The sequence below is a fragment of the Cebus imitator genome, unplaced genomic scaffold (assembly GCF_001604975.1).
Source record: "Cebus imitator isolate Cc_AM_T3 unplaced genomic scaffold, Cebus_imitator-1.0 Scaffold92, whole genome shotgun sequence".
Taxonomy (NCBI): Eukaryota; Metazoa; Chordata; class Mammalia; order Primates; family Cebidae; genus Cebus; species Cebus imitator.
In genome coordinates, this window is record NW_016107407.1 from 8,825,859 (window position 1) to 8,841,502 (window position 15,644).

The 15,644-nt window shown below is 37.4% G+C and overlaps 1 protein-coding gene across 3 annotated transcripts in view; it reads right to left on the minus strand.

Annotated features, from left to right (window-relative positions):
* The window catches only part of ANKRD26 (ankyrin repeat domain 26), a 93,989-nt gene that overhangs the window by 56,770 nt on the left and 21,575 nt on the right, over positions 1-15,644 (minus strand). For all 3 annotated transcript variants that reach the window (XM_017535476.2, XM_017535475.2, XM_017535474.2), the window contains exons 6-12: positions 15,154-15,184; positions 11,660-11,732; positions 10,224-10,284; positions 9,929-10,131; positions 5,280-5,409; positions 4,571-4,632; positions 1,847-1,940 (exon numbers count right to left, since the gene is read on the minus strand). In XM_017535476.2, coding sequence (XP_017390965.1) covers positions 1,847-1,940; positions 4,571-4,632; positions 5,280-5,409; positions 9,929-10,131; positions 10,224-10,284; positions 11,660-11,732; positions 15,154-15,184 — 654 coding nt within the window. The remainder of the gene's footprint in view (positions 1-1,846; positions 1,941-4,570; positions 4,633-5,279; positions 5,410-9,928; positions 10,132-10,223; positions 10,285-11,659; positions 11,733-15,153; positions 15,185-15,644) is intronic.

Sequence of the window (15,644 nt, forward strand, 5' to 3'; positions counted from 1 at the left end):
GACAAAGTCTTGCTCTGTCGCTAGGCTAGAGTGCAGTGGCGCAATCTCGGCTCACTGTAACCTCCACCTCCAGAGTTCAAGTGATTCCCCTGCCTTGCCCTTCCAAGTAGCTGGGACTATAGGCATGCAGAACCACACCCGGCTAATTTTTTGTATTTTAGTAGAGATGGGGTTTCACCATGTTGGCCAGGATGGTGTCAATCTCTTGACCTCGTGATCCACCTGCTTCGGCCTCCCAAAGTGCTGGGATTACAGCTGTCAGCCACCATGCCCAGCCCAACATTCTTTCAAATTAGCGTATCCTTCTGGAATCTGGCATCAAGTTCCTCCCTATCACGTCCCCCAAACTGAAACTGTATTACAAGACATAGAGTTGCCATGGGTTTTTTATCAGAGTATGGCTTCCTTGATCTCTCCATAAGCAACCCTACTCTCTTCTTTCCAATTACCTTCTTTTGGCCTTTGAGACATTATCCTATAAAGTAACACTTTCTTTTTTTTTTTTTTTTTTTTGACAATCTCGCTCTGTTGCCCAGGCTGGAGTGCAGTGGTGCAATCTCGACTCACTACAACTTCCGTCTCCGGGGTTCAAGCTATTCTCCTACCCGAGCCTCCCAAGTAGCTGGGATTACAGGCATGCACCACCATGCCTGGCTAATTTTTGTATTTTTAGTAGAGACAGAGGTTTCACCATGTTGGCCAGGCTGGTCTCAAACTCCTAACCTCAGGTGATCTACCCATTTCAGCCTCCCAAAGTTCTGGGATTACAGGCATGAGCCACTATGCCCAGCCTGAAATTACATTTTCTATAACATCAAATTATAGACACATATGGCTGACCATATATGCTTGTATTCATCTAGGTCAGAAAGATGGTTCAGTACCTCCATCCTTGCCTTCCCAACAGTGAGGAGGATAGAAAGAGTGCAAAAATTTTGCTCTACTTCTCTGACAAGTTTTGGTACTGGAAGCTCATTTTAAACTCTTCCTACCTTTCTAATACCCTGCCTTTCCATTTTCTAAAGAATTAATTTATTTTATTTTTTATTTTTTTGAGACAAAGCCTCACTCTGTCACCCAGGCTAGAGTGCAGTGATGCAATCTCAGCTCACAGCAACCTTCGCCTCCCAGGTTCAAGCAATTCTCCTGCCTCAGTCTCCCGAGTAACTGGGATTACAGGTGCATGCCGCCACACTCAGCTAATTTTTGTATCTTTAATAGAGATGGGGTTTCACCATGTTGGCCAGGCTGGTCTCAAACTCCTGACCTCAAGTGATATGCCCACCTCAGCCTCCCAAAGTGCTGGGATTACAGGCGTGAGCACCGCACCCGGCCTGATGTACTATTATAATTATTTTATTTTGCCACTCTCCATTTCATATATTGCGTCTTTGTTCTTCATTCACTCTCTATACTCTCTGCCTTCCTCATTCTCATTTCCTCGCTCTCCTCATGTCTTAATGTATTTTGAAATAGATCTAACAATTCAGCTCCTTTAGTGACAGTGGCAATTTAACCTGTTGCTGACACCTAAGATANTCATATATTGCGTCTTTGTTCTTCATTCACTCTCTATACTCTCTGCCTTCCTCTTCCTTACTTCCTGGCTCTCCTCATGTCTTAATGTATTTTGAAATAGATCTAACAATTCAGCTCCTTTAGTGACAGTGGCAATTTAACCTGTTGCTGACACCTAAGATATACAACTTATCACAATTTCACCTCTCTTTATTCTTACTATCCATTTAATAGGTGATTTTCTTTGGCTATTAGAATATATCAACAATCATGTTTTTAAATAAACACTCTGTCCAATGGCCTTATTAAAATAAAATATATCTCTTACCTTCTGCTTGTTCATTTCCTATATTTTTTTCTTTTTGATCTGCAGCCCCAGCTAAAGGATCAACATACTTCTGTGGAAAATTCTCAGAGATACTCTGTTAAAATTATATCAATAATGAGTTTCAATTTTACAAGAAGAATGAGTCACTAAAGATCTTCTAATCACTTTCAAATATATATGAATTTCCTATTTTAAAAGCAATTAGACTTAAAAATAAGATAAGTGTGTACTGAAAACCAAAACATTTCAACAAAGAACCTCACATATGCTCTCTAGATTAAGCTTATCTTTCATCTTTAGATGGCTATTGACTCTGCACACCAAACACAGAATGACCAAGGACACATATTAACAGATAAAATATTCACTTATGTGCATAGTCCAACAAGGAACTAATATCAAAAGACTTAATTCTACTTTATATGCCCCACCAAAAATAAGATGGCATTCAGGGGAGCTTCTCTGAACCTATTCTGGTTCAGAGGCTGCCTGATTAAGAGGGGGAAAAAAGCGTATTTTAAAAAATAGAACATTCTTGCTATAGTACAGCATTAAACATTTAAAATATTTCTAATTACAGAAATTTTTAGTGTTAAGATATTTGGCATAATAAAAAACTTTGGAATATGTCATGGTAAGTATAAACAGAACACTGCAAAAGCTGCTTCATTTAGGTAAACAAAAGCTTGGAAAAATCTAAATACTTTGTGATAAAACTTTTACTGATAGGAAAGTGGTTGACTAAAATGACAAAGCAGTAAGAAAAACTTTTCTTTATGTTTAAAGAAAACAAGCAAATATAGAGTATACAACTCTTTCCCAATTAAGAAATAATTTCTAGGGGAGGGATAGCATTAGGAGAAATACCTAATGCAGATGACAGGGTGACAGATGTGGCAAACCACCATGGCACGTGTATACCTATGTAACAAACCTGCACGTTCTGCACATATACCCTAGAACTTAAAAGTATAACAAAAATAATAATAATTTCAAAGTATAGCAAGCTTTCATAAAAATAGAATAATAATAACATTTATGTATTAAGCATCTGAAATGTGCCAGGTATTTATTTGCACATTTTCTTTTCTATGCAGTATAATAATAAAAATAATGATGAGTTACTCCACTTCCTGCTTCTTGGTCATTCCAAGATGTTAAGAGCAAAATGATAAACAGATGTGATGATTGTGCCCTCTGTCCAGAATGCCCTCCTCCTAGCCTTTCACATGGCTGCTCCTTCTCTTCCTTTAGTTGGCAATCTAAGGTCACACTCAGAAAGATCTTCTCTGACTACAGAGTTTCACTCCCACTCCAATCCCCATCCTAACTGCAAACTCCCTCAATTTTCTCTAACCTAATGCTCTCTGTTTTCTTCATCTGAAGTACTTATAGTGACTTGTAAGTGTTTGTGGTTTACTTGTTTTTCAGTTTCTGCTACTAGAGCATAAGCCCTCACCTTGTATATTCGGTGTCTAACAGCCTAGCACATAGTCAGTACTCAATAAACAGAAATTTATTCAAGGTCAAACATTGAAAATCTCATTAGGAAGGTCTCAAGTGTCAATTCACTATATTCCTATAGGATATCTCCAGTAACTGTCTACTGAAACTTATACTCCAAATTAGAAATCCACAGGCCTGTTCCAACTTTCCCATTCTTTTCTTTTTTTTTTTTTGAGACAGAGTTTCGCTCTTGTTACCCAGGCTGGAGTGCAATGGCGCGATCTCGGCTCACCGCAACCTCCGCCTCCTGGGTTCAGGCAATTCTCCTGCCTCAGCCTCCTGAGTAGCTGGGATTACAGGCACACGCCACCATGCCCAGCTAATTTTTTGTAGTTTTATAGAGACGGGGTTTCACCATGTTGACCAGGATGGTCTTGATCTCTTGACCTCGTGATCCACCCGCCTCGGCCTCCCAAAGTGCTGGGATTACAGGCTTGAGCCACCGCACCCGGCCTCCCATTCTTTTCTTGACAGTACTGCCTACAGGTTTACAAAAAGTACCCTCAATATTTATTAAGTCATTGAAAATGATTTTGAAAATCATTTCTACTTATTACACCACCACTCAACCAAACTGTCAGCATTCTCCACATTCTTCCTTCTCTTGAAATGTTGAAATGTTCCTTGCAGATCCATACAAGTATATATTAATACTTTAAAGGCCCAGGTGTTATCTTTTCAAATTCCAAGTTATCCAAAAAAAAAAAAAAACTGCATTCCAAACTGTTTCTCTCTGAATTTCATTAGGACTTTTACTCATCCATACATAACATAGAGTCATACATTTGACCATAGGTTGACCTGAAATAATTCTCTAGTTTTTAGATAAACAACTTCAGAATGCACACTGATCCACTGTGATTTCTAAGCCTTTTTTTTCTTTTTTCTTTTTTTTGCACTTTCCTACTCTGGATTCTTTTTTGTTTGTTTGTTTGTTTTTATTTTGTTTTACACTGGATTCATTTTTTTTTTTTTTTTTTATGACACCTGTTATTGAATACACTGGATTCTTAAATGAATCTTGCAAATTAGCAGAATTTATACTATGCCGCAGTCATATACTTAGCACATACTTTATTAATTACGAATTGAAAAATATAAGAAAGAAGTTCCTTATGGATCTACACAGAGGTAAAAAAGTCAAGTCAAAGTATCCCTTTTATGTTTTAACATCACCCAATGCTTATATTTTAAAATAACAGTAACAATAGATAGTACCTCAGAATCCCAAGGTGATTCTATGTCTTCCTCTTGTCCTAATCCTAATGCGGTCATCATATCTATAAAATGTTATACACAGATATATTCATGAGAATATTTAGTATTACAAGTTTTAAACACATATATATACAAAAATAGAAAATAAAATTAACAAAAAAATTAAATATATATACAAGTCTATCTCCATTCATGAACATTTCAATAAAATAAAAATAATAGCAAAAAAGTATTTCACAAGGTTGACACAGTCTCAGGAAAAAATTAGCAGTATGAATAAAGACAGCAAAATAAAAATATTTTTAAATGAATATAATATTTTGAGTCTGCATATGTTAATTGGTTGTCTTAGAATAGAATTTTTTTTTCTTTTGAGACAGATTCTTGCTCTGTTGCCCAGGCTGGACTGCAGCAGAGTGATCTCAGCCCACTGTAACTTCCATCTCCCAGGTTCAAGCAACTCTCCTGCCTTAGCCTCCTGAGTAGCTGGGATTATAAGCACACACCACCACCGCCAGCTAATTTTTGTATTTTTAATAGAGACAGGGTTTCACCATGTTGGCTAGGCTGGTCTCAAACTCCTGACCTCAGGTGATCTGCTGATCTTGGTCTCCCAAAGTGCTGGGATTACAGGTGTAAGCCACCATGACCTGGCCCCTAGAATAGAATTTAAGGATAGAAAAATATTCAGAGACATCCACTAACTTACCACTTCTATTATTTTTGGGCACTTCATCAACATAAGTCAAATTGTCATTATCTGTTTGCTCTAGTGGAGGACTTTCAATAGTATCAAGACCATTTTCTTTTTTTCCAGTGGCTGGCTTTGTTGTTCCTTCCTATTTAAAAAAAAAACAACAACAAAAAAAAAAACTTCAGAAAACACTATATTTATTCACTTACCCATTCAATCAGTCACTGTACTAGTCGGTTCTTAAACTACCATAAAGAAATACCTGGTTATCCAAGATGGGGGCATACTTTTTTTAAAAAGAAACACCTGACTGGGTAATTTATGAAAAAAAGGTTTCATTGGCTCATGGTTCTGCAGGCTGTATAGGAAGCATAGCAGCTTCTGCTTCTGGGGAGGCCTCAGGAAACTTGTAATCATGGCAGAAGGCAAAGAGGGGGCAGGTGTCTCACATGGCAGGGCCAGGGCAAGAGAGCAAGGTCAGAGGTGCTACACACTTTTAAAGAAGCAGATCCCATGAGAACTCACTTGCTATCTCAAAGACATTACCAATGGGGATGGTGCTAAACCATTCATTACAAATCTGCCTGTATGATCCAATTACCTCCCACAAGGTCCCACCTCCAACACTGGGGATTACATTTCAATATAAGATTTGGGGCAGGACACACATCCAAATGATACCAGTCAGTAAACCAATAAGCACTTATTGTGTCTATCACATCACAGGCACTATCCTGGGAAAAACTAAAAATAGAAACAGAGGACAGATTCTTCCCTATAGTAATCAAGTGGGGATAGAGATAAACAAAAACAAGAAGAACAGAAAAGTTTAATTCATTAGTTCTAAAACCGAAGTGAATAAAGGACAGTAACGGCACAAAAGAGAACAATGAGTTCCACCTGGGAAGCTCAGGAAATGCTGCAAAGACAGGTCCATACTATGAGATAGACCCAGTGCAGTGATATGGTTTGGCCCTGTGTCCCCACCCAAATCTCATCTCAAATTGTAATCCTCATGTGTCAAGGGAGAGAACAGTGGAGTGGTCACATTTTCTTTTGGCAACCTCAAAAAAAAAAAAGTAAGTTGTAGTAGTAAGATATGAGAAATAGTAAGCAGGTAGAAAATAAGGAACTTGGTGAGTGACTGGATTCATAATTTGAGGGAAAACTGTAGTGGAAGATTTCTCCTGCTTCAATGTTTCAGTGCTACTTCCTATGTGTAATTTACTGGGATAGGGAAACCAGCGGACAGAGTAGATTACAAAGAGTCGGGAAAGGGTCAGAAACAATGTCTTCAGTTGGGACATATTAATATAAAATTCAAGGCATCCAGGAGACTTAGAAAAATTTCTTTTGTAAAGTATCTTTTCATATCCTTTGCCCATTTTTGAATGGGCTTATTTTTTTCTTGTAAATCTGTTTTAGTTCTTTGTAAATTCTGGATATCAGCCCTTTGTCAGATGGGTAAATTGCAAAAATTTTTTCCCATTCTGTTGGTTGCCGATTCACTCTAATGACTGTTTCTTTTGCCGTGCAGAAGCTGTGGAGTTGTTCTCACTCACAGGCGGATGTTGAACAATGAGAACACATGGACACAGAGAGGGGAGCACTACACACTGGGGTCAGTTGGGGGAAAAAGGGGAGGGACGGTGGGGGGTGAGGAGTTGGGGAGAGATAGCAAGGGGAGAGATGCCAGATGTAGGTGATGGGGAGGAAGGCAGCAAATCACACTGCCACATGTGTACCTATGCAACGATCTTGCATGTTCTTCACATGTACCCCAAAACCTAAAATGCAATAAAATAAATAAATGGAAAAAAAAAAAAGAAAATATCACTGGGAAATAGAATTATAAATAAAAATATGTTAAAAAAAAAAGAAAGAAAAATTTCAGGACTTTTTTTTAAGAGACAAGGTTTCACCGTGTTACCCAGGCTGGTCACCAACTCCCAAGCTCAAATGCTCCGCCAGCCTCAGCCTCCCCAAGTGCTGGAATTACAGGCATGAGCCACTGCACCCAGCCCACCCAGGGGACTTAGAAGACAGATTTGGATAAATACATTTGGAGTAGAAGTAGATGACTTCAGGAAAAGCATATGGTCTTAAGAAGATAAATATTTGTAAAATACAGTAAACTGGTAGAATAATATGAACCTAAACAGAACTCTGAACTTTTGAAAATGAAAAGACAAAAAGGAAAAAAACATGGGATTCAAGGTTTCAGTTGCATATTTCAACATTTGAGGCTGGGTGCAGTGGGCCCCACCTGCAATCTTAGGACTTTGGGAGGATCACTTGGGTCCAGGAGTTCGAAACCAGCCTGGGTAACATATCGAGACCCCATTTCTACAAAAAATAAATAACTAGCTGGGCATGGTGGTGCATGCCCATGGTCCCATGGGAGGCTAAAGCCAGACCCAGAAGATTTAAGCTTCAGTGAGCCTTGATCATGCCACTGCACTCCAACCTGGGTGACAGAAACTCTGTATTTAAAAAAAAAAACAAGGCCAGGTGCAGTGGCTCACGCCTGTAATCTCAGCACTTTGGGAGGCTGAGGTGGGCAGATCACTGAATGCCGAGAGTTAGAGACCAGCCAACATAGCAAAACCCCATCTCTACTAAAAATACAAAAATTAGCCACGTGTGGTGGTGCACACCTGTAGTTCCAGTTACTAAGGAGGCTGAGGCGCAAGAATTGCTTCAACCTGGGAAACAGAGGTTGCAGTAAGCTGAGACCTGCCACCACACTCCAGCCTGGGCGACAGAGCAAGCCTCCATCTCAAAAAAAACAAAAGGAAAGAAAAGAAAGCTATGATTATCCAAGATGAAGATTTAAGAGTCTTCAAATACAGCTATGATTATCAAGCAAGACCAGTATTTACATGAAGAGAGAAAAGGACTAAGAAATCAAGTCAGCAGGATTCTGAGTTTTAGAGATGAACAAATTTATAAGCAAAGTTTAATAACTATGATACTAAAGTTAACAAAGCTTCCTGATGATAATATAAAATGTCCTCATTGCTGGAGACACTTTTAAAAGTAAAAAATATCTTCCAGAGACAATTTCATAAATTTCCTTGGCAATCTTTCCTTTTATAAGAGGTAGTTTATTTTAGAAAACAATAATAAATTTTGATCACTTTCATTTTGTGTGTGCATATGTGTCCATTACATACAGATATTAATTACGAGCACAAGATAAATCAAAATATCTACAGAAACAAATAATTGCTGGATTCATTTCTCTAAGAAAGTTTATACTGAAATTTACTTTCTCTCTTTTTTTTCCTAAGATGATGAATGGGAGGCCAGGGGGACAAGAGCGAGACTTCATCTCAAAAACAATAAAAAAATAAAAAATAAAAATGTTTTGAAATAAGTAACAATGCCATGAATTATCAAAACCTCTGTGACATAGAAAATCAGTGCTAACATCACACCTTAGGAAACTAGAAAAACAAGAATAAACCAAACCCAAAACTAGGAGAAGAAAAGAAATAACAAAGATCAGAGCAGAACTAAATGTATTTATAACCAAAAACAATACAAAATGAAACAAAACAAAATGAAACGAAAGTTGGGTTTTTTGGGGTTTTTTTTGAGTTGGAGTTTCACTCTTGTTGCCCAGGCTGAAGTGTAATGGCATGATCTTGGCTCACTATAACCTCTACCTCCCAGGTTCAAGTGATTCTCCTGCCTCAGCCTCCTGAGTAGCTGGGATTACAGGCACCCGCCACCATGCCCGGCTAATTTTTTTGTATTTTTAGTAGAGACACGGTTTCACCACATTGGCCAGGCTGGTCTCAAACTCCTGACCTCAGGTAATCCACCCGCCTAGGCCTTCCAAAGTGCTGGGATTACAGGCGTGAGGCACCACGCCTGGCAGTTTTTTTTTTTTTTTTTTTTTAAGATACACAGTTGATAGACTACGAGCTACGTTAACTGAGAAAAGAGAGATGATTCAAATAAGCTCAAGTAGGAATGAATGTGGAGATATTACAACTGATACCACAGAAACACAAAAGATCAAAACTACTGTGAATACCTCTATGAACACAAACTAGAAAATCTACAGGAAATGGATAAATTCTTAGAAACACATAATTCCTCTAGCTTGTATCAGGAAGAAATAGAAATCATGAATAGACCAGTAATAAGCAGTGAGACTGAATCAGTAATTTTAAAACTGCCAACAAGAAAAAAGCCCAGGGCCACACTGAATCACAGCTAAATTCTACCAGACATTCAAAGAAGAACTGGTAAGAATTCTACTGAAACTATTCTGAAAGACTGAGAAGGGGGAAATCCTTCCTACTCATTCTATGAAGCCAGTATCATCCTAATACCAAAGCCAAGAAAGGACATAACAATAAAAGAAAACTGCAGACCAATATCTCTGATGAATAAAGATACAAAAATCCTCAAGAAAATACTAGCAAAACAAATCCAACAGCATATCAAAAAGCAATAATTCACCATGGTCAAGTGGGTTTCATTCCAAGGATGAAGGGATGGTTCAACTTAAGCAAGTCAATAAATGTGATTCAACACATAAACAGAATTAGAAACAAAAACCATATGATCATCTCAATAGATGCCTCATTATGTGGATTGTGGGGGCAAGGGAAGGGTATGGGAAAAAAGTTTTTTTAAAAACAACGTACCTTTGTAAGACCAGGGTTTGCTAACGACTTGTGGGAAAGTTTCGGAAGAGGGTCAGGTAATGGATTGGTAGGATGAGAAAAGCCCTGGACTTTGATTGATGTTGTAGGAAGGCTTTCAATCACAACTTCATCTTGACTATCAGAATCTCTATCCTCAAACGAAGTTCTATTTCCTGTTCTCACAATGTCATATGTTGCTTCTACTACAGTAAAAACAAAATACAGAGTAAATGAAAACATATGTAATTAAGACTCAATGAGTAACAAAAGAATAAGCAGTCTTCAAACAGCTTACAGTTTTTCTTGGATTGCTGAGAAGCAGTCATTAGCTTTGCTAAGCTTGGTTTTGGGACATTCTAGAAAACAAAAATAAGAATAACAAGTTTTAAAAATAACAAGTATCAAATTTGATAAAATAATTGTAATAGTCACAATTAACACAAAAAACAGATTTTGGAGTCACTCAGATGTAGCTTTAAACCTCAATTCTGCTATTTACTACATCTTCTCATGGGGTAAGGATTATGTGAGATGATACAGATATTCTCCAAAGGTTATTACCTTTACCCATAGTTGATTATTATATAAATACTATGATATCTATTCAATTATTTTCTTAACCACATTAGCCTAGAATAAAAATTTATTCCTAGGTAGAGTATTATAAAATTCAAACATTAAGACATTTAAATTAATTACATATTTTCTGAAATGTATATGCATGATTTATATTTGCATGAATTACTTCTTGTGAGAGAAACTGTAAGCATTTTGTTCTTAGTATATCTTACTTAAGTGGGTTGGCATTGCAAATACTATAGGCTGGTTCTATTCTGTTTGTCAAAAAGCTAAAAAAAAAATGATTATATAAATTCAGCTCCTTACAAGAAAGAGAGAAAAAAACAAAAATAATCCTTGTGAGTCAATGATTGCTGAATAAAAGCCACACATCGCTACAAAATAGAAAGGTACACCTAAATATGCTACAAATGAAGACAAACATGGACTGAAATAACAGTCACTGAAGAAATGTATGCTGCGAGGAAAAGTCTAGGCTGAGATAAATCATTTTTAAAAGATGAAAGTGTAGGGGGAAAGAAAAAGAGAGGCATGACTAATCAAGTGTGAGCTTAAGTCAAGGAAGAAAAGGAAAAGCTTTAAGCATACTAAGGCACATGCAGAAGCACAGATCTGTAACACAGACTTTGGTTCATAAGAGATACCTGATAATACTGATTAGGATTTAGAATCAGTTTTTAAAAAACACTTCTGTAGTAAAGAGTTTAAGTCATACAATTAGTTAAACATGGTCATCTACTACTTCCTGAAAGCTGTAACATTCTTACTACAGAGAAAAATGAAAAAAGATTTTAAAATCACAGTAGGAGTGCTTATCCATACAAATTTTGACCAAATTTTGTATTTCCTCTACTGTAGGAAATCTTTTCCCAATACAATTTTCCTATCACTACGTATTTTCCAGGGCGTTCTTTTTTTTTTTTTTTTTTTGCAATCCCCACTCTATCACATTATTTATCAATCCTTTGTTATTTACCAAAGTTTAAAAAAAAAGAATTCAACCGGTTATATTTCTATAAAATGGCTTCCTCTGACCACTTTTCCATTACAAATAGAAAACGGTGATAAGTAGACCACTGCCAAATTTTAAGAGAATACTATACGAAACTAGATTCAGAGTGAAAACATGAATTTCATGAGAGAGCACTTTACCTTGATATCAAAATTGACATCTTCATCATCTGAGGTAGGCCATGAATCATCAATACCTGGTTTGCCAGAAAGCCTTTAGAATAAAAATATACAAAAAATGAGTGAATTAATTTCTTTAAATTTCTTTAAAAACAAGACAAAAACCTCCTAGTTCAATCTGGATGCCCTCTCCAAAAAAATAAGAACAAAAATATGGTGAAAGGTCAACTATTAAGTGATGTTTCTTGATATAATTAAAATTCGGTTTTTGAAAAAGATTTTAGTTACCTATTGCTACCTCTACCTCTCCAAACCTATTAAATATTCAATAAAGACTCAATCTTAGTTCTATAACAAATAGTGACAGCCAAGATATTGGCAGAGCCTGGGAATATTTTGTCTTCACAAATTGTCCGTCCTGAAGACTGAACTGAAAATCCAATTAATGGCTGATATAACTTTTGTTACCTGAACCAGAACAAACCTGATAATCTAAAACATGGTGGAGACCAGATGCAGTGGCTCACGGCTGTAATCCCATAACTTTGAGAGGTGGAGGCAGGAAGATAACCTGAGCCCAGGAGTTTGAGACCAGCCTGGCCAATGTGGTGAAACTGTTTCTATTACAATACAAAAATTAACCAGGCGTAGTGACACATGCTTGTAATCCCAGCTATTCAGGATGATGGGGCAAGAGAATTGCTTGAACTCAGGAGGCAGAAGTTGCAGTGAGGTGAGACTGCACCACTGCATTCCAGCCTGGGTGACAGGGCAAGACACTGTCTCAAAAAATATAAAAAAATAAAGCCAGGTAGAAAGATACACTGTCCCTTCTCCACTATCTATCTCCAGTTCAAAGACTAATCTGTGTCACTCAAAAATGGCAGTTCTTCGACATGGAAACCACTTAAGGCCTCACTGCTTCCCTTTACCCTAAAACAGGATAGGGAGTCCCTTGAAATGTCTGAAATGTCTGAAAGCTAGAAGGACAAAAGTCAAAATACAAATGTATGTGCTATTATTGGTACTACTCATCCCAGAAACATTAAAACATTAAAAGTTATAAAATCCATTATTTTCCCTACAGAGGTCCTGCCTTATTCCGGACCACATAAACTACCAAGCCCTTAAAAATCTTCATAGGAACTCAGATACCCAAAGAAAAGACTGCTGGAGAAAGGGTCCTGGTAGTTGCACCTATATTTCTCTAAGTATCTAAATACCTTCCCTCCTATGGGCTCCCTCTTCTGCAGGGGTCCCTGGCATCTCTAACCTTTAAGTATTCATCCTACAAAAGCACAAATTCCTGAAAGGATGGTCTCAAATGCCCAAGAGTAGGAGCTCTCTATTTCCTGCTCCTGGAAAACAAGCTAAATGGAGTCTCAGTCATCCGCCACCAGCATAGCCATGTTACCAACTACCCAACTGAAGCTCCATGACTGACTTGCCAGCCAATCCTACTCCTGCACTACCCTACATGCCCATGGGAAGAACATTAGAGAATTGGGAAATGAGGCAGAGGTGAGGGGACACCTTCCCTGGGCCACAGATCTATGTAGTTCAGCAGCCTCCAGCTCCAAAGTACTTAAGCCATCACTCTATAAATTGAGGTCGAAGTAGTTATAGCACATTCCTATTGGCTGTAGAGACTCTCCCCAGTGGCTCAAATTATTTTAACATTTTTCCGTAGAAACCTTGAAAGTTTGTCAGTTCTTCCTATTATACAAAAAAGCAGCAACCTGTTCAGGACTCCCCTGAACCCCCTATTTTAATATGCCTTTCTAGATAATTCCCAATATCCTTTATGCTTCATTCCTATCATTTATCATTATCAAATTTGTCAGAAACCTCAATATTCTGATCTCTTTTCCAAAAGCCCTGTTCCTATCCAACCCAGTGTTGTTTCTCTTCAAACTTGGCCTTCCTCTGCTAATTCCATTCTTTGCTCTTCCACTGGATTCACTATATCTACTCACCGTTTATTTTTATTTTATTTTATTTTTTTTTGAGATGGAGTCTCACTCTGTCGCCCAAGCTGGAGTACAGTGGCACCATCTTGGCTCACCGCAACCTCCGCCTCCCAGGTTCAAGCAATTCTCCTGCCTCAGCCTTCCAAGTAGCTGAGAACACTACATCACCATGCCAGCCTAATGTTTTGTATTTTTAGTAGCAAAGGGGGTTTCACCATTTTAGCCTGTATGGTCTCAATCTCCTGACTTTGTGATCCACCCTCCTTGGCCTCCCAATGTGCTGTGATTACAGGTGTGAGCCACTGCACCTGGCCCACTCACCCTTCTATTATTCAAATATTAACTGTAGGATGATAAAGAAGGAAGAGTACTGTGCTCTGAAATGAGTTTGGATGTCATATCCAAATAAATCAATTTAATCTCTTTGAGGTTCTCCATCTGAACCATTTGACCAAAATGTTAAATACAGATTGCAGTACTAAATGGCATTTTGATTAGTCTGATTCCTTAAAATCCTAAAATTCCATATGCTTTTGATTCTGTTGATAGGAAAATGAGAAATAGTTAGCTGGCAGAAATTGAAAAAAATAATAGAACACTGTTGGCTGAATAAAGAAAATGTTATATATATATATACATATATATATATAAAACATTTTATATACATGTGTTACATATATATGTTTTATACATATATGGTGGGTGGGTGTGTGTATATATGTGTATATATATACACACACACACACACACACACACACACACACACACACACACACAACTCACCCCATAGAATACTATGCAGTTTTCTTTTTTTTTTTAAAGAGAAACAAAATCATATCCTTTACGCAACTCAGATGGAGCTGGGGTACTAGCCTAAAGGAACGCCAAACTGAGAAGTCAGTAGGTAGAGACATAAATCAGAAACATCCTCTAACTAGATGCTAAGTATAATTAACACAATATGGTCTATATGTAGACAGCCTTCACTTACAGTAAAATAATTCCTTTCTAAGACTTGTCTCGTTTGCTTATGTAAACTGTATGGCCCTGTGGCCACAGTTAGGTGAGATCTGGCCTAAAACCTTTGATGATAAAGACAAAGTACTAGTTACCACAGCAATTATCAAACATATTAAGACAAACTGTTGGACTGACCAGGCTCCTAAGAAAAACTCTAACAGTTAACATGTAACTAAATGTAGCTCTCTGAATTGATCTGATTTGGACCTGTACCTTGATCCAGTGCTGCATAGGTCTCTATCAATCTATGTTGAGGGGCAAGAGAAGGGATTTGGGAGCCAAGCGAGCTGATGGTCAAATCATGGGTCAGTTGCTTGCTAACTGTGAGGTCATGGGCCAATTAATGAACCTCTCTGAACTACACCATTGGGTTATAATAGCACAGATACTTTGCAAAGCTGTTGGGATGACTATATGGAGAAGCACATAATAAGGTGTCTAGCTCAGAGTAGGGCACTCAACAGATAAGTTTCTTTTCTCTGTATTCCTTTAGTTAATATATTTTTTTAATCTGTAAAATACTACCTGCTTAAGGAATCTTCAGAGCTCTCATCCGCTACAAAAAAGAGAAAAGTAAAACACATTTTAAATCAACAATAGAAAAACATATAATATAGAAAGCATAAGACTGTCATGCTTTGTTATAAAGCATTCCTCTGAGACCGTATCTGGAGGCTATAATAGAATTAATATCCTATATAAATATTCACATGCGTAGAAAAAAGTTAATCTTCCCTGCAGACCTGCTACTCTTCTCTACTCACCTGACAATTTCAGTTTAAATGCTTGTGAACAGCCTAGAAACCTATGAATCATCTGAGATTTCTCTCTGCCCCCTAACTTTTTATACTCAATAATCACTAAATCCTACTAACTAACCTCTTTTCTGCCTCAGCCTTACATTTCCACTACCCTTGGAAATATAAAAATTTACTTTATGTTACTTATTTACTTAATATAATATTTACTTAGTATGTTTATATCAATTTTTTTTTTTTTTTTTTTTTTTTTTTTTT